General features: G+C 40.0%; 1 protein-coding gene across 2 annotated transcripts in view; it reads right to left on the bottom strand.

Moving 5' to 3' along the window:
* Spice1 (spindle and centriole associated protein 1) overlaps nucleotides 1-23,698 on the bottom strand; it is a 46,665-nt gene that overhangs the window by 8,371 nt on the left and 14,596 nt on the right. For both annotated transcript variants that reach the window (XM_038345532.1, XM_038345531.1), the window contains exons 5-13: nucleotides 21,089-21,191; nucleotides 20,081-20,187; nucleotides 18,991-19,106; nucleotides 9,149-9,288; nucleotides 8,812-8,949; nucleotides 8,201-8,463; nucleotides 6,246-6,377; nucleotides 2,617-2,767; nucleotides 997-1,221 (exon numbers count right to left, since the gene is read on the bottom strand). In XM_038345532.1, coding sequence (XP_038201460.1) covers nucleotides 997-1,221; nucleotides 2,617-2,767; nucleotides 6,246-6,377; nucleotides 8,201-8,463; nucleotides 8,812-8,949; nucleotides 9,149-9,288; nucleotides 18,991-19,106; nucleotides 20,081-20,187; nucleotides 21,089-21,191 — 1,375 coding nt within the window. The remainder of the gene's footprint in view (nucleotides 1-996; nucleotides 1,222-2,616; nucleotides 2,768-6,245; nucleotides 6,378-8,200; nucleotides 8,464-8,811; nucleotides 8,950-9,148; nucleotides 9,289-18,990; nucleotides 19,107-20,080; nucleotides 20,188-21,088; nucleotides 21,192-23,698) is intronic.

Raw genomic sequence — 23,698 nt, 5'->3', positions numbered from 1 at the left:
CAGCCCGGCATTGTCTCCATTTTCACCAAGCTGATCTGACAACGCCCTATTTGCCTTACAAATGGTGAAGTACAATTCTAGCAGCAAGGATCTACTGCTCTGTAAGAAAACATTAGTAATTCTTAAACAAAAATCCACACAAAATAGGGATGGAAAAATAACTTCTAAAAAGGATCTGGGAAACTGTCTCAGCAAATAGAGTCACGTGAACACCGGCTGGAGTTCCACTCTGACTCTACAGGGTTGCCCTCTGACCTCCACACATAAGCCAGGGTATCTATATGTCCTCTCTCTCCTTCTCCTTTTCCCTCTCCCTCTCTCTCTCTCTCTCCTCTCTCAGAATTAATTAATAAAATTAACAAAGGAGGTGGAGTGTGATAAGGAACACACTTAGTACTGTCGATTGTTGGCCTCCACACTAGTATACATGGGTGAGTTAAGCCCCCAACACACACACAAAACAAACAAAGAAAGAAAAATAATTAAAAATATTACTTTCAAGGACCAATAACACACAGCTCAGAGGGTAAAAGCACTTGCCACCAAGCCTGATGGCCTGAATTTGATGCCTCAGACCCAGATGGTGGAAGACAAGAATCTACTACCACAAGTTTCCTCTGTGTGCCACGGTACATGTGTGTACACACATACACAGCTGGTCACCAGCTGCATGCCTTTCAAGAGTATTTTCCCAGAGCCCTCTTCTCATTCCGTCTCTGGGATGTCATGATGCCTGACATCCTCTACTGTGTTTTGATCTACCACTGCTTGGAAAGAACAGAGCCAACTGACCATGGACCACTGGACCCATGAATGAAAGTAAGTTACCTAGTTATTTCACAGAGATGGTGGGGGGAAGCGGGGACACACGGACACACGACATGGATGACACTACCCTAAAATACACACACACTATACATACATATATATAATATATCATATGAATCAAGGGCAAAAATCACAGCTTCCATGGAAACATAGAAGAGCCATGCTTACCATCCTGCAGAGGAGAGAATTCCGAGTTGCTCTTCTGCCTGGGTGGTGTTAACATCACAGCTGGCTCAAAAATATGTGCTGGGAAATTATTAGCCAGATTCAAGTTCTCTGTGGGGGTTGGCCCCTGAGACAGTTTAACAGGCAACTCTTCCTGTGGGAATTCAACGGCTCCTTCCCCTCTGAACATCGACGGCATGGAGACATTACTGCTTACAACAGGCCCCTCTGAGAAAGATAAGACAACATGAATTTGAAAGAAACAAAAAGGAATTAATAATGGGTACCTTTTAGGTATTTAGTCTTTTTTTTTTTGTTGTTTTTTTTTTTGGATTTTCGAGACAGGATTTCTCTGTAGCTTTGGAGCCTGTCCTGGAACTAGCTCTTGTAGACCAGGCTGGCCTCGAACTCACAGAGATCTGCCAGCCTCTGCCTCCCAAGTGCTGGGCATTTAGTCTATTTTTTAAAAAAAATATTTATTTATTATGTACACAGCATTCCTTCCATGTATGCCTGCAGGCCAAAAGAGGGCACCAGACCTCATTAAAGATGGTTGTGAGCCACCAAGTGGTTGCTGAGAATTGAACTCAGGACCTTTGGAAGAGCAGGCAATGCTCTTAACTGCTGAGCCATCTCTCCAGCCCCACATTTAGTCTATTTTAAAATTATTTGTTTTTTATTTACATATACACGTGTTTGTGTGTGTGTGTGTGTGTGTGAGAGAGAGAGAGAGAGAGAGAGAGAGAGAGAGAGAGAGAGAGAGAGAGAGAGAGAGAGAGAGAGAGAGAGAGAGAGAGTTTGAATGTACACCATATGCTTTCAGGAGCTCACAGGAGCCAGGAGAAGGCTTCAGACTCCGAGGAACTGGAGTTACAGGCAGTTATGAGCCACCGCAGGGGTGCTGGGAACTGAACTGAACCTGGGTCTTCTGTAAAAGCAGTAAGTGCTCTTAACCACTAAGCCATCTCTCCAGTGCCCAAGTATTTATTTTTAAATGCATTTAAGTAGTGTGAAAGTTCCCAGAGTCCTCAGTCTCTCAGGTATATCCTTGTTTGCCAGTAATTTACACGCAGGCTCTTGTTTTGTGTAGGAAGAGCTCCAAAAGCCACAAAGCTATATAAAGAAAACACTTACAGAGCCCACACCCCACCCTCAGCCTTCCCAATGGTCATGACAAGTAAGGCAACAACAAAACCTTTTAATATGCTGACTTCCAGACACAAGAGTCATTGCAAAACCAGGTAACTTGGTAATTCATCATTAAGAGTGTGGTAAATTCCACGCAATTCTAACAGGGTAGCAAGGCTGAGACATAAAAAGATGTACTGGTTTTCACCTCCATGGCATTTCTGACTTTCCCCAGGCAATGACAAAATTCACAAGAATCTTATAAGGTACTATAACCCCTTGTTTCTCACCCTTGAATAGCTAAAGGTTTCTCAGTAGCAAAGCTTAAGTCACCAACATTATATTAATGAGACAGTAATAGCAAAGCCCACCAGAAGACAGCGATCACCTAAGTTATTTTAGCCTGCCTCTTCTTCGAATCCATCAGTTCCAGCTACTACTCTAAGGCCATCGGGCCATTTAATGACAGTATGAGAATAATAAGACTCCACCTACCTATATTATCCACAAGTCTTCTTCCCATAGCTGCCCTTTCTGATGCTTGACCCTCTTGTCTGGAGTTATTTATCACAGGACAGTTCTTAATGGCATGTGTGAGCGATATAAGCTGCTCATCTGTAGTGACCATGTATTGCTGAAGTCTCGCCTAAAGAAAAGCACACATCACTGGCATAACAAGCATAAAGCCATTACCTAAAGAGTAAGCCATACTGAGATGTGGGTGTGTGTTTGTGTGAGTAAGAGCAGACAGAGAGAGAAAAAGAGAGATCACTATTTTAAATACCCACTCTAAAGCAATGTTATTCATAATTATAAATACTCTAGCAATGTTATTCATAATTATAAATACTCTAAAGGTATCATGATGGTGAAATGATTAGATAAATCATGAACTACTAGATACTAAGTACTCTGCTATAAAATTAAAACTAATGAATAGAGCTTTTAATTTACAAAATCTTTTCATACAGATTATCTCTACTGACTGGCTACAATATAGAGTGACACATTAGGTAAGGGAAACGCAATAGAGCATTCCATGGGATTTTAGGTGGACAAATAAAAAACATAAAATTATATAAGTGAAATAATGTTATGGGCAAAAGAGACAACATTTTCCATGTAGCAATATTACAATTTTATATTTTATTTTTATATGAGCAATAACTATTTTATGTGTACTCAGATTTGTATATGCACGTGCATATCTCTATTAATGTTATATAATTTTAAAATTTAAAATAAATAAAATATCATACCAATGACTTACTTTCTGTCATATAGCTGGATGAGTTTAGAATTCCATTCTTACATTAAAAGTCAACTTACTGCCCAGAAGTTTAGATGGATTTGTTTTTTTCTTTATCTTTTCCATATTGTAGATGTAAATAGGTTATGTGAAATCAATAAATCTGATTAAAACCACAAAATGCAGGTGTTTTGTAAATATTGGCATACGGTTCTTAGGAGCATAGACGATGGCAGTGAAAGGGAAGAAAGAGGAGTTGTAGGAACTGCCAAGACCTTGTAACAAAGACAAAGTAAGAGAAACTAAGGATGACAGCTAGAGACACATGTCACATGTGCGTAGAAACACAGACAACTAATAAAAGTGGGGACGGTCCAGGCATCAGAAATATTACCAATAGAGTAGATGATAAAGCACTGGAGGCACCTTTAGATCACCAGTCATGTTCTCCCCAAATTCCACACTCATATATTCAGTGGTCTTTTGAGTACCCTCATCTAGGACTCCGTATATCTAAAGCCAAGCACCTCTTGAAGCTGCCCATCTACAACATAAACAGCAGCTTCATCTTTTGAATGCTTAATCCCAAACTGCCCAATTACCTTTGGCTCTTTTCTCTTACACCCTTTCTTTCAACCCATTTCCCATGGGACCAGCTGACCTTCAAAGCACACTCTGCATTTGCTCAATCTTCAGTTTCCCATTTCTACTCCAGACCAGGCTGCTATGCCGCATCTGAATCAATCTGACAACTCCTAGCTGCAATGCTCTACTTTCATGGTCTGCTAGCTTTCTCATTCTGCCCTCACACTGCAGTCTGAAACAGCAAGGATTTCACAGGGGCACCAGAGGACGGCTTCAACTCTCAGGAGACACCAGTAAAGACATCATCTCTGCAGAATTAGTCTGTGCAACTATTAACCAGCAGCAGCTCAGTTAAATGGGATTTTGGTATATTCTTTTTGGTAATATTAAATCTGCTTAGACAGGCATTGGCAGCGCACCCTGCAACTTGTTAGCATATAACAAATTGAGATAGGAAGGTCACAAAGTCAAGGCCGCATTATACTATATAGTGAGACCCACTCTCAAACAATAACAGGGAAGCCAACCAAAAGTAATCAAATCTGCTCATGGCTGGGTTTCTGGAAACACCTATGTTAAAAATATAAGTTCAGATGAGAAGATAATGAAATATGACATATACATAATGGAGCATTCAGCTTCAAAGAATGAAGTCATATCATTTGCAAGAAAATGGATAGCGCTAAATAAAATACCCTAGATCAATAACACACACACACACACACACACACACACACACAAAATAAGACAATAAAAACATAAGTTCTTGGTAGAAACACACTGTGGAATAAAAATAAGGACAATGATGTTCAATATAACTCTAAACTTAGGATAGTTAAACAGTATCGGGATGGTACACATATCTCACTGATAAATAATTGTAGTCATTTATCAACAAAGTAAATGTATGACTATTTCTACTTACATATTTATACTTATATATTACATATAATTATATATTATACATTATATAATATATCGTTATATAAATATGTTGTACATCACATATTATATAATATAATGTACATAATATCTATTTCTACTTACATATATATTACACATTTATACATATTAAGCATATGATTGTTCAAACCATCCAAACAGTTGTCAGAACCTGACACTAAGTTAGCCGGCAAAGGCAGCATTCTCGCCATCGCCCCACACAGCACAGTGCAGGCACTTCTCTCCAGCGGTTCCCTTTCACTTGCCTGTGTGAGGCACGCACCCAGTCCTCTCTCTGCTCTCTCTCTCTGCACTTCACTTCCTCCACACGCACCCTTGAGGACTGTGAAGCCCCAGTCACACTTGACCTCAAGGCCTCTGCCTGCATCGCTCTTCTAGCAGTCTGCAGGTATTCGCTCCCCACAACAAGGTGAACAAAACTTTCTGTGTTCTCAAGCAGCAGAGTCTGTGATGATGACTGACATACAATAACATAAGCAATATTGAATTGCTTATTGAATGTGACACAAAATCCAAATGCATCAAAAGTATGCAGAGGAAGACTGCTTACGGGCTAGGCAGGTGGCTCAGTCAGTAAAGTGCCTGCCACACAACCAAGAGGGCCTGAGTTCAAATCCCTAGCACCAATGTAAAATGCAAGATATGGCAGTGTGTGTTTATAAGCCCAGTGCTGGGAGCACAGAGGCAGGTAAGCAGGTAGATTCACTGGCCAGAGTGTAGACAAACTGGTGAGCTCCCCCTTCACTGAGAAAGTGGCCCCAAAAACTAAGATAAAGAGTAACTGAGGCTGACCCCAACATTAGCCTCTGTCCTTGTCACATCACACGCACACACTATAAAAAGCATGCAAGCGGTCAGTTTCTAGAAGAGACAGTGTAAGCCTCTTTGTAGAGCAATTACTCAAGCAGCCAGTCAAATATGAAGTTGCTGAGAACAATCATGAGTAGCATCTGATGTCACTGCAGACAGGCTTAAAGGCTAAGCTATCCTCTGCTCTAAAATGACAACTGGCTACCAGAACACTCCTTCACAATTGTATGAATGGCCACAGTATCGGTAGCTATTTAAATTTAGATCCTGTTATCTCCACTCCATGGCATGTTTCTTAGAAACAGCAAACTTATCCTACATATTATGTGCAGTTTAAGTTTCAAATATGGGATCGTGGCATAACAAATGCCATCAACACCCACTGCTGCTGCTGAGCCTGACCGGTAATGGTATTAGTATTAGCACAGCCAAGCCAGCAGCAGCTCCAGGAGAAACCTTTGTGCATACAGACATGCTCAGTACTAAACATGGAGCCACTGGGAGAGCATGGGAATACCTGTGTGGCACTATGTTCTTCTCGGAGGAGGAGAATTTCAGCTGTCAAAGCATCAATGAGCTCTCGGTGATCACCTAACATCTGCTCCAGCTGCTGCCTTGTCTCTACTTCTTTCCGAAGTTGAATCTCACTCTACAAAACACAAAAAGAAAAACTCCCACCAGTAGGATCACATACTGAAAACTTTGTTTCCACAAAGATAGCAAAGGTAATTACAGAGAAGCATGAACCATGGCAATGATGAGATTTAATTTCACTTTCATTAGAAGGCTCTATTTAACTAATAAAAATGAACCTTTTGTGTAACACATCTTATAAATGGTATATTAAATTAAGGAACTATATTTTTTCATTTAAAAAGTGAAGGGCTGTGCATAAATACTGTTTAAATACACAGACCATCTCTAAAAAGATACATTATTTCTGGCCATAATAGTAGGTTACAAAAAAACAAACAGGTTAGTTACAAGTTAGGAAAGAAAATTAGTACTTCTGTATCTTTGAATTTCATGCTGTGTGATATACTGCCAATCAAAATTTGAATGTTAAATATAACTTAAAACAACTTTTAAAACACATTCAACTTTTCTACTATTAAATGTCATAGCTTTGAAAGCAAGTGAATAGCTAAAAAGCCACTATTACCAAGCCTGCAATGCTTTCTAAGCACTAGCGTACTTTTCAGGACTACAGGCTGAAGGGGAAAGGGTACTGAGAGGTGGAGGATAACAGGAGTGGGAGGGAGATAGGAGAGGACGGGGGTGACAGTAGTCAGAATGTACTATGTATGCGAATAAAATCGTCAAAGAACAAGTCGAATAAATATAAAAGGGGGAAAGAAATCCATTAACTACAATATCATTCACATCATAAAAGGCACATGAAGGAAAGAATGAAATAATCTCAGGCTAAGGATCTACTGAAAACACCTTCGCATGCCTGACAGCACAACAAAGCTTTCATCACAAGGCAGTTTTAGGAAAACACAGGCCGATGACATGTAAATTACAGAGATACATCTATTGCTTAAAGTAAAATTCTCTTAAACATTTTTGTCATATCTGTTCAACAGATTTAAGTACATAGTAAACGAACTGTATGTAGATTTTTAATGGGTATGAGGGTATGCATGCATGCAAACCTCAAGTTCCATTCTCAGAAATACAGTGTCTCTCCCAGACCTAGAGCTCACCAATTAGGCTAGCTAGACTGGCTGGTTAACGAGCCCCAAGGATACTGTCTTCACTTCCCCAGTGCTGGGACAAGCAAGCACACCACCATACCATAAGGGCTTTGGGGACTAAACTCAAGTCCTATGCTGTCGAAGCAAACACTGTAGCAACTGAGCTATCACCCCAGCTCCTTAAGTATATTTATAGAAAATTAAACATCCTACTAATTCTATACCACACAAGGACCAACTATCATTTATAAGCAAACAATTCTTTATTCGACAAGTTATTTTCACAATAATAAGACATCTTCCACTTAGACAACTCCCAGTATACAGAGATCATGAACAGTTTTCTCACCTATAAAACTTACAGATCACAGCAAAGCAACTCTCTAAACTAATATGGGAGCTAATATGGGAGTAGTCAGCAAAGGAAGCAACACAACAAAGATACAGTTAACAGTGCTATTTAAACCTAATTACACTAATAGTAATACTTGCAACTAGCATAATATGTTACTTTATTTATAGCAGGTTTTTTTTACTAATTACATTTTTTCTAAAGTTTAAAGTAATATCAGAATAATTTACCTAAGCAGGTGCCAAATGATAGAGGGAGACTACAACCATAAATTTTATTGCAGATAAATTAACACCGAGTAAGATAAAACTATTCAAATTTAACTTTACTTATTTGGAAGTTACGATAAATGAAGCAAGGAAAGAAACATTCACATGTATTCAGCCGGAAGAGAAGATTCACATAACCTTGTATTCTTACCTCTTTAAGGTACCGAACCAGGCGGCAGAGAGAGCTCACCAGGGACAGAGTGAAGCCTGTGAGCCCCTGACCACCCTGCAGCCCCTTGACCTCACGCCCCGTCCACCGCTCATATTCTTCCATTTCATGTTCCACTTCATGTATCATGTGTTTGAGGACATCCAGGCTGGAGTTGTTACTTGGCAAGTCTGTGGTGGTCGTGCTGGAGGATAACATGTTTTTCTTCTGTTTGGAAGGAGTCCGCATATCTGGTTTTCTTTTCACTGAGAACGACAAAGCCATTCTATTTCAAAACCAGGAAAACCACAACTACAAAACTACCAAGAAAACATTTAGTTGTTCACCATTCACAAAGTTCAAAGTTACCACAGTTTCATAATAAAAACCTACAGTGTTGAAACAAAGTTTACATTATTGAGAGCTAACATAGTATAACTCTCTCTCACACTATGTGCGACAGAAAGGATTTCTTAGCTTTCCCTCAGCAAACTCATACTTAAATATATGCAATTGGATGAGCTTCAGGAAAAAAATATTCACTGGGTAATGAAAAAAGCTTTAGCAGGATGTGTGTTTAAAAATTCATCTTTGTGAACTGAGAAAATGTGGACCTTTATTTAGCAGCTGCTTTTGCTTCCTTGAGTTCAGCACTTGTCCCACCGCGTAGCTGGAGTCTACAGTCTCCGCAGACTCCTCAGCCTGAAGCCCAGCCTGGATTCTCTTGACAGCATCGGTCGCATTCAGAGCAGCTGGACAGGGAGAACATAGCAGAAAGCATTTTAAGGGAATGCAAGTTTTCTCTACAAACATTCCCACCAAAAGATTCTTCAGGATTTTGGTCAATGCGTAAAGACTCCAAAAATAGCATATGAAAATTATTGTGTTCAAAACAAACAGATAAAACCTAAGAAAGTTTGCTACCAGAACTACTACAAAAGAGCAACTAGCCTTTCTGTTCCTCCGCTGAGAGCACCGAGGACGGGGTTCCTGGAGGGGTTCTCTGTGACTGGGTAGCAATTTTCTGCTGAATATCAGTCCACAATTGATTGATTAACTCAGAATTTTCTTCCTTTAGTTGATGAAGAAACCTATAAAGTATGGGACAAATAGAACAGGTGCTATCATTTAAACTGTCCACCTGCATATGTGCTTTATTTGAAAGTTTTTATCAATTCACAGATAAACAATTTTATTGACTTTAGCTGACAATATTGTGACTGAATAAGAAATGTACCCCATAGGCTTACACATTCGAACACTTTGGTCCCAGCCAGTGGTACTGTTTGGGAAGGTTATGGAATCTTTAGGAGAGGTAACCTTGCGGGAGGAAGTCTGTCACTGGGGGGTGAGGCTTGAGGGTGAAGTTTTTATAGCCCGGCCTCATCCCTTCCTCTAGCTCTCTGCTTCCAGACTGCCAACACACTGTGACAGGCGGGCCTCGCTCCTGTCGCCATGCCTCCCTACTGTAATGGACTGTATCCTTAGGCTGCTTTTGTCTGGGTATTTTATCATAGCAGCAGAACAAAAGCTAATACAGACAGGTAGGAAGCAAAAAGGCCCTACATCTTAGGGAAGAAATCAATCCAATTGTCTTTCAGTTCCTGTTCCCCTGTCCCTTTTCAGTTGTGTCGTATGGTCTCACTCTTCTTTCTTTCTCTAAAGTAATTGTGCATACGTGGTTCTGCGCACTGTGGCTTCTCTCCCCTTCAAGAGACCCAGTCTGCACTGCAGACAGTCTGTTCATATTGAAGCAAGAGCTTTACACCAGAGACGCGCAGGAGTCAGAAGAGAAGCTTAGGGATGTCGTACTTGAAAGCCCTTTCATGACAGACATCAGCCTTTTCCACATTCTCACCACTGACAATGAAAAATATTTTATTTCTGAATTGAATTGAGTTTAAGAAGTGGGAAGATAGAAAATAGAAACAACTAAATATCTGCCAGCTAATGAATGCATGTGTAAAATGTGGTGTAGTACTAAGCCAGAGAAAGGAATGAAGCATTGCTATAGACTACAACATGAAAGACACCAGGCACAAAAGACAATGTCTTCCATGATCTGTATATGACATGTCTAAATAGGCAAACCTGTAGAGCAGTAATATATTAGTGCTGAAAGGGTTGGGAGGAAATGTATTTTCTTTCTGAAGTGATGAAAATATCCTAAAATTGATGGCAGTTGTGACCAAATGACTGTTAATGTATTTTTTTAAAAAAATACTGAATAATTACGTTATAAATGAACAGGCTATGTATCTATTGTAGTGAGGAGCTGCGGGCTGCATTACTGCCGCCCAGATCCCCGCCACCTGGCTAGCTTATGCCCTGAAATAACAACACACAAACTGCATTCATTTAAACACTGCCTGGCCCATTAGTTCCAGCCTCTTACTCACATCTTGATTAACCCATATTTAATAATCTGTGTAGCACCACGAAGTGGTGCCTTACTGGGAAGATTCTAGCGTATGTCCATCTTGGGCCGGAGCTTCATCGTGTCTGCCCCAGAGAGGAGAGGCATGGCAATCTGACTGAGCCATCTACCTCACTTCCTTCTTCCTGTTCTTTCTACTCCACCCACCTAAGGGTTGGCCTATTAAATGGGCCAAGGCAGTTTCTTTATTAACGAATGAAATCAACACAAACAGAAGACTCTCCCACATCAATCTATGAACTATAAACTGTTACAAAATTAAAGAGAAAATAGATAATTTCATTAAGTCACTCTATAAATCACAATTTCAAGTAAACTATAAGTAGCACATTAGAACACCATTTACTAAAAGTGTATCTAGCAAAAAGAGCCATGATATACAAAGAGGACGGATGACAAGAAAATGCCCTCTGTAAGGTAACACCAGCTTTAAGTTCAACCTTTAGGATGAATCTCAAGAAGGCTGCTCAACAAGCTGGACATATAAACACCACAATCTCACACCTACATTACCATTTCTGCCATCCGTGCTTCCAGGAGTCAGGCTACACAGTAACCACAAAAAGAATGCAGTATCATCGGTATGCTAAAAGATGGTCTGCCAAAAGACACCCACAACCCATGAATACTATCTTACCACACTAAAAAACGGGGACTTTGAGGATGTGGTCAAGTTAAAGAGCATAAGAGAGGGACGTTTCCTAGATTACTAAGGAGTGCCCTAATTGCTAAACATGTGCATCCACAGAGAGTCTCCACAGTGTGAAGATGGAGGCAGACTGGCGTGATGTAGCCACAGTCCGGGATGTCAACACGACCAAAGGAGAAAAAGGAAAGCAAGAGATTCTCCTCTGTGGCTCTCCCTGGGGGTGGATGTCTCTAAACACACTTGATTTCAGCCTATTGAGACATATTTCAGATTTTAAACCTACAGACATTGAATTTGTACCATCTTAAACTGCCAAGTTTTGTTAATTTGTTACAGTATCGTGAGAAAACTAATACAGACTGTGGACTTGAGTAGAGTGCTAATGTAGACACAGCTCGGAAGTAGTGGTTTAGGGCTAAGCCTCTAAGAATTTTTAGGTGAATGACAGAAGTAGCCTACATTGTCTTAAATGAACAATTGGCAGAAATGGGGATGTTAGTAACTCCTCCAATGAAGACACAGGAAGAGGTGAATTGTAGAGAAGCCCCAACCTGACTTAGAGAATTCCTATGTTGTAAAGAGAAAGATGACAGAAAAATGACTGTTAATGGACTTCTAAAGTCCAAAGGACACATACAAGCCTGCTGCTAGAAAATGGAAACCAGCTAGTGTGTGGGATGGCAGAAAGCTTAGTGGAGCGGCATACAAAGCAGAACTTTGTAAGTGATAAATCAAGAAGTTTCACTGCCGAGATTGCAAAAAAAAAAAAAAAAAGAAGAAGAAGAAGAAAAAAAACAACAACAAAGAGCTAAAAGCTTACAACCTAAGGAAAGAGAAAACCTGAGGACAGACTGTTGAGCAAAATGATTCAGGGTTAAGCGTCAGCTCAGTAGTGGAGTGCTTGCCTAGTAAGCTTGAGGCTGCAAACTCAATCCCGGGCACTGAAAAGAAGAATAAGTAATTAGGACTTGAGAAATGCTTGGGCCTGCTGATCTCAAAAGATATTTAAATTAGCAGAACTACTGCTTAGAAAGCAAGCTCTGAGAAGAAGGTATGTGAGCTGCCACATGTCGGCTAGTTCTGAAGGGGAAGATACAATTTCTAGATTGCCTCAGTGATCTAAGCAGAAGCCAAGGCGAAAAAAGAGATTACCCAAGAAAGATCTGTGAGGACTTCTTGTCTATTAGGTAAAACACAACCATCTTCAAAAGCTCTTGAGAATGTTCTAACAGCAGAAGTATCTCTAGCTTGGACTGATAGGATGAAGTAAAGAGTTGGTGCCAGACCCCTAAAATCCTACAGAGAGGAATACGCTGATAAAGCTAGCCAGCTATAAACGTGAGCTGTCTATCCTTCAGGCAAAAGGATAATGACAGATGTACACATTAAATCCACAAACACAGAGGTGCTATAGAGATCAATACTTTGCACTGGTATGGATCTTGGTTTATTGATACATTTAAGATCAATTTTGTTATATATTTCTGCTTTTGATTAAAGTATTGTTCGAGACCAGCCTGGTCTACAAGAGCTAGTTACAGGACAGGCTCCAAAGCTACAGAGAAACCCTGTCTCGAAAAACCAAAAAAATAAATAAATAAATAAAAATAAATAAATAAAGTATTGTGTTTGTATAGCTCATTTAAAAATGTAATGTATAATTAAGAAATACAGGTTAATAGATAATCATCTATAATAGTCGAGCTTGTAGTCGTGTTAGCTAGGTTATCTAGACATACAGAGATATATTTCAGGTGGATAGTTATTCTTCAAATTTTTCAAAGACTACACAGAATATGGCATTTAAAATGTTTTAAGAACTTAGACTTTTCATGACAATGAGACACATCTGTTCCTGGCCGCACCAATCTACTTCAAGAGGATGATGGACACTGACGAGGGTCCTTATTGTGTTGGTTAGCCATTTGGGCAAGAAATTACTCTTGCCTGGACTACTTGATGTTATACTGAATGAACTGGACATGCAGGACCCACAGAGAAATGACTGCTGAAATCGTGTAAAGGTGAGATGGTCCTTCGAAGTTCTGCAGGACACAGAAGAAAGTGACTGACAAACTGCCAATATAGGTGGAACTGTCTTTGAAATTTCCTGCTTCATGGAAAAGTCTGCTGGATACTATGGGCCAGTAGGCTTAAAATGAATGCCCCAATGGTATAGAAGAACTTTGGATGAGTGTCCAGGTAGTGAAGAGTCTCTGTCAATTCTAGAGTTTTGGAAGTTGCTTACAATGCACTTCTTGTTTACTTAGGTAATATTATATCCTTCTGGAGTCTTTGATGGAGCTGAAGAATAGATAGTTATAGTTTTCCTTAGTTATGATAAAAGATAAAGTAGATATAAATGTTGTAACTGTAATTCTTGCTTGATAATTGTTTTGTTATTTGTAATTTTACTTGTTAAAGTTAAAACCTTCCTTTTTTATTTAAACAAAAAAGAGGAAATGGTGTGGGAGGTCCTTCTGTACATGTTTTGCTTTTATTAGTTAATGAATAAAGAAGCTGCCTTGGCCTGTGATAGGGAAGAATAGAGCTAGGTGGGGAAAACTAAACTGAATGCTGGAAGAAAGAAGGCGAAGTCAGGAGAAGCCATATAGCTTCCACCAGAGACAGATGCTGGACATAACCTTGCAGGTAAGCCACAGCCATGTGGCAATACACAGATTAATGGAGATGAATTAGTTAAGATGTAAGAGCAAGCTACTGTTCAAACAGTATGGCAAATAATATAGTTTCTGTGGGATTATTTTGTGTCTGAGCAGTCGGGAACAAATGAGTGATCTCCCACTACACAGTGGCAAAGAAGAAAGCCTCAGAAATCCTGGGCAGAGTTATGGACCCTGATGATGAAGACTCAGGCCAGAGATGATTATTTCCAGGCTGTGAAACTTAATGGAATTTGTCTGTCTGAATTTCAGTGTCGCCTGTATCTACTGTTACATTCTTCTTTTGATTATTTTTCCTCTTTAAAATGGGAATGTCTATGACTCTTATCCCAGACATGTTCCATCACTGTATTCTGAAAGCAGATCACATTTCCTAATTTCACAGAAATACATATGAAAAAGAATCTGAGGTAGAATGATCATATCCAGAGTCCCCCCATTTATTTAATGATGTTAGGGACTTCTTCACTAGAACTGACAGAAAGGTATGCTCTTAGACTAGGAAGTGCTCAACCATATCACAAAATCCATACATATAATACTGATATTATAAATAGAAAGTTTAAATTCAAATGGTTCAGCTAATGAAGAACTTTCTCTGATAACACAAGGAAGAAGTCAGAATGAAGTTGCAACAACATATAAGATGGAATTGAACTACACAAGCATTTGGAGATATTACACATGTGTGTGCATACTGAGCTATGTATCTACTTCACAGCAGAAGTTAAAAAACAAAAAGGCAGGACATGGTAGCTGTGCATGCTGGTAATTGCAGCACTTGGGAAGCTGAGACAAAAGGATCACAGACTAGAGATCCAGCTGGGCTACAGGGTAAAACTGTGTCTCAAAGAACTAAGGGCTAGAGACAGGACTCCAGTCCTCTGAACTCAAGTCCGAGTTCGAATCTCAGCACAATAAACAAACCTTTAAACACTCTGACAGCAAACAGTTATATGTGAGAGTGAGTGTGTGTGTGTGTGTGTGCGTGTGCATATGTGTACATATTCTTTGGGTAAGAAATTCTAAAAATTATTTTTTTTGTTTTTGTTTGTTTGTTTTTGAAGACAGGGTTTCTTTAGTGGCCTTGCCTGTCCTAGATCTAGCGATGTAGACCACGTTGGCCTTGAATTCATAGAGATCCACTTGCCTCTGCTTCCTGAGTGCTGGGAATAAAGGCATGTGCCACCATGCCTGACCTAAAAATTAAATTTTTAAGTGGATAAGTATCAGGAAAAATGATTTATTGAATGCAGGAAAGAGATTCTTTAAAGAAAATCTACCCGCAAAATAGAGAACAATACTAGGTATCCAACAAAAATTTAATTTCATAACGAACATTGAGAAACTCAAGGAAAGCAACACAAGAATGGAAGATTAGGGAGACAACAAACGGTAAGGAAAACAAACGTAAATGGGAGAGAAGACAACCCTCCATGTCTACAACAATACACCAAACAACAAAGCAGGGCATCAATAGAATCGCTAGCCCTGGCAGTGGGCACAGGGAAAGACAAGCCTACAACTTAAAGGGCAAACCATGTTGGATAAGGGGAAACTGACCTGGACCCACAACTATGGGACATATCTTAGCAACACTTAAGTCTAAAGGCAGAAAAATAAATGTTAAGGTGAAGGTAATCAACACTAAGTTTCCTATAAAAGCAAGAAAATGAGTATAGCATTAGACTTCAGAGAGAACAACATACAAAGCTAACCAAGAGTGAAGAGCATTGCCAAAAAAGCCAGCAGTACATCAAATACAAAAGCTATAGAAAAATGTCTAAATATTATGCAGAGAATGGGAGACCTTAGAGCATTCAGACCTAAACAGGATGTCTCCACCAAATCCCCCCACTCAGGGATCAGGGAACCCTGTAAAACAGGAGGTGGGAAGACCCTCTAAATCCACTTGAGCAAAGCTCATATGAATTCACAAGACTGGGGCACCATGCACTGGGCCTGCATGGATCTGCACCAGGTCCTCTGCATATATATTATGGCTTCCATTTTAGTGTTTTTATGGGATTTTTTGAGTGTGGGAACAAACTTCAATTAAGTATACTAAAAGGAAGTATGAAAAAAACCAAAAAGGAATCTCTGATTTTCGTGCCTTCTCTTGGGCTCTTTTCTTTCTGTTTGCTTTGTCCAAATCAATGTATCGGGTTTTTTTAATCTTATTATATTTTATACAGTATAAATTTTGTATTTAAATTACATATAATATATTATAATTTATAATAATTGTATTATTATCTCTTAGAAGACTGTTTCCTAATGAGAGACAGAAAGAGAGTGAATCCAGTTGGGAGGAGTCGGGGGAGGAGAATCCATAAACAGGATGTACTCTGTGAGGGAAAAAAGGGGGGGAGGGATAAAAATGTCTAAAGAATTCAAGGAACATTCTATTCACAGGCCCAAGAGCATGGGCTTTAACTAAGCAAGATTCAACTACAAAACAATCAAGGAAATATAAAAGGACTGGATGATCACTTAATAATTATTTCATGGCTGTAGGATAAAAAAATCAAGATATAGAGGAAAGCACAGTGTGCAATGCTTTATGCTCTGTCAGTTCAAAACTAAGGATGCAACAACTACAACACGGGGAGAAATGCAGAACAACTCAGTTGAATAGTCACCGTGCAAAGGAAAATCAAGAAAGCACATGGCTATCAGCAAAGAATAAGTAAGAACAGTAAAAAGCAGACCCATAAAGAGGTTCATACACAAAAGTAGCCATCTACAATCTTCCTAAATACCAAGACTTTTAAAGAACAACAATAAATATGTAGAAAAAAAACAGTGTGCAAGCCTGCAATCCTAGCAGGTAGGAGGTTAAGGCCTAAGTTGACAGTTTGAGGCCAGCCTGAGTGTCACAGTAAGATCAAACCAACAACAAAAAGGAAAAACAATAGCTACAGTGAAATGTACAGTACTATGAGAGAATATGGTAAATCTGACATCTAACACACCAACTGTATCAACTGGTGTTACAAGCTTACTTCACCAACTAGAATTTCCAAATTGACTAGGAAGGTCGTACACACTCTCCACTGAATACAAGGAGCACAGGAATATAAAATAATTGTAAAAGGCTAAATATAAATGACTGTACGTAAAAAGCAAAGATAATGGAGACACTCAGAAACAAGAAGTAGAGGTTTTAGTCCCAATCTCAGACAACACAGATTGGACCAAAAGGCATTTAACATGACAATGGAGATTACAATGTTAAAAGCCATTGCTCAAAATAAAGATACAGCATTTATAGACATACATGTTCTATAAGTATAGCAGTCAGTGTCACAAAAAAAGTATTAAACTTCAACTAAGTATACTAAAACAAGAAAAATGAAGAAAAACAGAAGCACACTAAAACTAGGAGTCTTTAATACATCACTCTTGGTATATAATATGGCAAAATTAACTGAAGAGACAGAAGAAATACAACATTCAGCAAGGTTGGTGCTATGATGTACACACAGAATGTTTTACCTTCCAATAGAATCACAGCCACTTCTCAACCGCGTACATGGAATACTCACTGAAATGTGATCATAGACAGCTCATAAAGAAAGCATCACCAAGTTCCACAAGAAGAAAGATGACAGACCACAGCCTGAGCACAGTGTGGTTACACTAGAAATGACTGGGAGGTTCCGCAGTTTTGTTTTGTTTTATCTTTAATTATATAAGTATAGGCAACTCGGGGAAAAGCAGAAATATCAACTAAAATGATCTCGTTTCTAAAATAATCCATTTATTTTTGTCAACTGAAAAAAAAAAACTACAACCCTAAGTCAAGAGGCAACAAAATAAAGCAAAAGGAAAAAAGGTAAAAGGGAAAACTGAGACAGGAGAAATAAACATATTAGCTCAAGTCAATAAGCCAGGAGCCCAATTCTTTGAAAAACTAAGAAAATGGACTATTAACCAATGCAATCTTAAGAGAGGTCAACCAGAAGAAACGATGGGGATGGTCCAGTGCACAAGCCCACACACACCCTACCAAAACAAGCATATTCTTATAAGATGAAGAACGCAGCAGAGACGCCTACCAATTCAGACAGTCCTATACGTAATATACTAAAAAAAGAGGTGTAAGACACAGACCTGGAGAACTGCTTCTAGAACTCATTTCACTACGATCCCGTGAGATAGCTGGACACTGAGGTAAGAAGCAGGAATTAAGGGGCCTGCAGAAACATAAATGCCAACATGCTGGAAGGTAAGGGAAGGGTGCTTAGGACAAAGATCAGGAAAGGGTACCTCCCACAAGGCCCTCAATTCCCCAACCACACAGGGAAAAACAAGATGTAGTGAAATAAAAAATTCCATTTAAAAGAAATAAATAAAAGAATAAGCTGAGCAAGAAATAAATAAGCCCTACATAAGAAAAATTTTAAAACACTCAAAAAAATTTTTAAAAATCCACACATATTAACAAAGGGGGAACATTATGTCCTAACACAAAATATCAATAAGCTTTGTTTTATAAAGTTGAATAAGTTGATAATAATTTTCATGTAAAAATAAACTAAAATTTTTGAGAACACCCTAATTTTTTTCTTTTGTTTTGTTTTACTTTTTGTTTTTTGTTTGTTTTTTGAGACAAGGTGTCCTTTTGTAGCCTTGGCTGTCCTAGAACTAGCTCTGTAGACCAGCCTGGCCTAGAACTCCAAGATCCACCTGCCTCTGCCTCCTAAATGCTGGGATTAGCGGCATATAATACCACTGCCCAGCAAGAACACCCTAAATTTAAGAAAATTTGTAGAAAAGTCAGGTGTGGTGACATACATCTTTAATCCCAGGACTTAGAAGGCAGAGGTAGGCAGATCTCTCTGAGTTCAAGGCCAGCCTGGTCTGCAAAGTGAGTTCTAGGACAGTTAGGATGACTACATAGAGAGATCCTGCCTCAAAACTAAACAACAATAACAAAAATATACGCTGGCATGCCTAGAGTGACTTTTCATGGCCAAGTACCGCCTCCTCTGTGCGAGCCAAATGCACACCCACATACCTCTCTGTGTTCCTGTTAGACTGCGAGCTCGGGGAGTCAGGCAGTTCGCTCTCGCTGTCTTCGGACTGGCTGTGAGCAGGGCTCTCTTCTCCTTCATCATCTACTTCATTAAGAGCCTATCTCAACAATAAAACCAGCAGCACAACTTGATTATATGCTCACTCATCCTTTCGTCATAACAGAAATTTCTCCTCCTAAGGCTAACCTTGATATGTGTGCTAAATACCAAAGCATCTCAGCTCTTCCCCTAATAATAGTCCTTCTAACATCTTTTAGCGGCCCTTGCTCCCTTCAGCTGTCAGTATTTAAATGTAAGAAAACCTTTCCCTTCTTAAAACTAAACCTGGGACCACCCTGAGATACTACCTCCTGTTCGTCTTTTGGTTTTGTTTAGCTCAGGCTAATTCAATCTGTTACATACCTGAGGCTGGCCCCAAATCTACACTTGCTTCTATTTCAGCTGTCTGGTGCTAGCATTGCACACCTGAGCAACCAACAGTGGCAGCACAATCTCTTTAAGGAATCATTTCCCGTTTTGCATGCACCATCTATGCTCTGCAACTTTGCCTGTGTCCTGCCACTCCAATCAAAATGCTTTCTGCAAGCTCAGTGTCAGCACATTTATTCCTAAAAAGACAATTCCATCTTTCCCTCTCCTTCTCTGACTCATTACACCTTACCCATCACAAGTTCCCCTCTTCTACAGTTGATAGGATTTTATGTGCATGAGAAATTTAGTCCAAGACCCAACACACTCACAATGAAGGGCCAGGCATGGCAGTTCATGCTTTTAATCTCAGCACTGTGGAGGCAGAGACAGGGAGATCCCGGGGGCTCCCTGCCAGCCAGTCTAGGCTTAGTTGTTCAATTCCAGACCAATGAGAGACCCTGTCTCAAAGGTGGACAGTATTCTTCAGGATGACAACAAGGTTGTCTTCCCAATCTCCTTTGTCAGTTTTCTTTTTCTACTATCTCTTTATAGCTGACAGGACAAGGTGACGTTTAAGCATTTAAAATGCTTACCATGATGCCTAGATCAAGCTGAACTTCATTTCAGCATAGGTGCTTGGCTAGGAGTGCAATGCATTACCTGAGGCTCGATGAGAGATTCATTAAGGGTAGTCAGGGAGACAGGGTCTTGAATCACTCCAATGGGACTCTGAGAGGAATCCGGAGCCATGGTTACATTTGGAAACCCTGCAGAAGGGACACAAAGCATTATGATTTATTTCATCTTCTTAAACAGGCTTCACAAGTTCTATTCTGCCACAGGTTCCCTTCACTTCACGGAACTCTGAAAGAGCAGCTCCACTTACATGTATGTACATGAACCAAACACATATCTAAACTCATTTTTACCTTCACAAAATTCCATGAGACATAGTCTATTATTTTACAGATCAGTAAACTGAAACTTGGAGAAATTAAGTAAGTAGCCCAGAGATACTCTAATAAATTCAAACTCTACTAAAAATAAATCATGCGTTTCTGAAAGATTAAACAAATTATATACAGATTATGATATAATGTTGAAGCTGAGAATGGTGGTACACGCCTATGATGCCAGCACTCAGGAGTTAAGAGGCAGGAAGATCACGAGTTCAAAGTCAGTCTTGGCTACATGGACCCCGGGGGTGAGGTGGTGGGGGTAGGTATAATCCTATGTAACTAAAGAAAAGCAAAGTTTCCTTGAGCAAGAAACTGAAGTTGCTTTGGATTTTAAGTTAAGCTTATTCAAACTACAAGTAAATACATGCTTTAATTATGTGGCATACTAATAAACTGAAAATTAAGCCATGTTTTATAGTTACAAAACACTGTATTTTATACCATATGTCAATGGATAATTCCCTTAGATGAATAATTTGTAATACTTCATATTCCTAGTGAAGAGCAAACAAATTATGGCTCTAGCCCTTTGATGAATAATTTGTAATACTTCATATTCCTAGTGAAGAGCAAACAAATTATGGCTCTAGCCCTAATAATCTTCATATAGTAGTCAGCTAGAACATGTAGCAGGAACAGGTTGGATCCTTCTAATCACTTACACGCTGGGTTCAAGAGAGAAAAGCAGGTTTGAGTGGTGATCGCTCACCTGTGCGCTTACGAGGAGCATCAACAAACAGACCTTTGGCTGCGGCTATCAGATGATCAGACTTCTCCAGCACATCCTGCGTCTGGTACTGATCGGAAAGAATCTACACACATGTTGAGAAAAATACTGTTCAGAGGAAATACATTTACTTTAAAATCATTAAGGAAAAGGACTAAGGGAAGGCATCGAACACGATGTTTTCAAAGCTTAAATATCAACCTTTATTGGTTGTGGTTACTGGATTTGTTTTTAACCATAGACCATCCTAAAACCCTCCAACAGCAATATCCATTAGATATTAGTAGATGAAGCTATTACAGTAGTCAGTAGCTTCAAAGAAGATATATTACATTGTGCTCTGATACGCACATGGCACACACACTCACACACATGCATATATACACTCATACATGCACACTCACGCACATATACACTCACACACTCATGCTACACAGCACACAAACTTTTTAAACTTTCTTTTGATTTTTTGCATCTTTTACATCATGTGTCTTGATCCCATTCATTTCCCCAACCCTTTGTATCCGAACTCTGCTCTTGCACCCCCCTCCCAAAAAAAAATTAAAATAAAATTTAAGAGGAAAAGGGAAAAATCTTGTCATGGAAGCTGTAGTGTGACACAGTGAGTCACACAGTAAACCCTTTTTTCCATGTATCTTTACTTGCAAGTGTTCTTTGCAAAGAGTCACTGGTCTGGTTTGAGGCCTCTGGCTTCTGCTACACTATCTGGGCCTCACTGGGACTCTGCTTGGATATCCTGTTGTTGCCCTATGTCGTGGAAACCCTGCAGTTTTGGGTCTCCAGGACCGATCCTTTCATGTATTCCAGCAGATCACTGTTGGGGTGGACCAACATTCATACCCTGGTTCTGGGCCTGGGTAGTTGCAGGGTTGGTCAGCCCGCCGCCCATCCCCCTACCCCCCACTCTCCCTCCTCACCACCAGGATGAGCTCTCCAGCACTGCCCTGGCTAGTTCACCCCTCTCCCTCCCCATCCCCCCACTCCCCCTCCTCACCACCAGGATGAGCTCTCCAGTACTGCCCTGGCTAGTTCACCCCTTACAGCAATGAGCAAGGGGAGAGGCTAGTGTGCCTGTTTTCAGGCCCTCAGGGCTGGCTCTCTCACACCTGGACCATCAGGGCCAGCTCCAGTGTGCGCCCAGGTGAGGAGAGGAGGCCACTCTCCCGAGTGTTGTAGCTGGTGAGGGGCAGGGACAACTCTCGTACTTTTATGACCACAGACCCAGTTCTCCCTCCTGTCATAAGCAGCGAGGGGAAGAGGGTCTCTCCCCAACCATTCCTTATCACAGATGAGGGGCAGGGCCACATCTCCTCTCAGTAGGGTCAGTTCCAGTGAGCTGCCCAGGTGAGCAGCAAGGCCTGCTGTCCTGAATGCAGCTGGTAAAGGGGAGGGTCCACTCCCTCACCTGTCACTAGCAGCTAGGGGTGATGGGTAGAAAAGGACACATCTTCCACATCAGAACATGGCAGATGGCTACTAGGGACAGCTCTCCCACACTCAGCTTTGGGGCTGGCTCATCCACACCTCCACCAACAGGGCCTACTATGCTGCCCAGGAGAGATAAAGGGCCAGCTCTCCCAAGACACACACACTTCTTAAAGTGAGACTTTAACATAGGATTTCCACATGAAAATGACTTTAAGTTGTATTCCATTCTAGTTTTAAGTAATAGCTATCGCCCACTTACTTGATTTCATAACCCATTAGTAAATAATAATACACAGTTTAAAAAACACAGATTAAAGATAAGAATCTTTGAGCCATTAACTCAAAGGTGTTCCCATCACTGAAGTACTCTGATGCTCCATTAACAGGTCATACAGGGTCCGTGACTTAAAAATAAAAAACAAGATATAGGTTTAAGGATTAAACAAAAACTGTTATGTTTAGGTATTTGTAAACAAGGTGGAGTTTTATCATAGAGAGATAGCTACACGAAAGCACCATTACAGTCATGCCTCTGATTACACACTTTCTTTTGAAGGACTCTGATACACATATAAGCCAAGTCATGCGCTGAAGAGGAGTCAATTCACTCTACTACCACCAGATGTCACTCTTAAGCTGAAAAGAATGTTAAAATTAAGACAACTCTATTTGAAACACTGACTCGAATCCGCATTTAATAACAAACACTCTGCCTAGATTTTCTCTATAACATAGAAATGATGATATCAATTACTATCTTAAGATGCAAAGAGAAAAGTGAGCTGCATCCTTATGTTATCCTTTCTACTGCTATGGCCAACTGGGTCAGCTGGTCAGTTACTGACAGTAAGTACTGAATTAGCTCCTTCCAGAGTAAACTGTAGAACTAACTGCACAAGGCCAAGTGCATACATGGTGTAGAATACTGGGTTTGAGGTCCACACCAGAAATAGTAAACAAACCCCAACCTCTTTAAACTTAGTTTTCTACTGTGTCAATGAATGATACACAGCATGGGTTTTGTTTGAGATCTCATTATAATTAACACCAGGCATCAATGTGGTTATTTTTGGTTGTAAGCCAAGCCTTTAATGGCTGAGCCATCTCTCCAGCCCCCATGTGATTATTAATAAGATCATTCCT

The sequence above is a fragment of the Arvicola amphibius genome, chromosome 10, assembly GCF_903992535.2.
Source record: "Arvicola amphibius chromosome 10, mArvAmp1.2, whole genome shotgun sequence".
NCBI lineage: Eukaryota > Metazoa > Chordata > Mammalia > Rodentia > Cricetidae > Arvicola > Arvicola amphibius.
The sequence above is the reverse complement of the archived record's forward strand: the minus strand, read 5'-3'. Positions and strand labels throughout refer to the sequence as shown.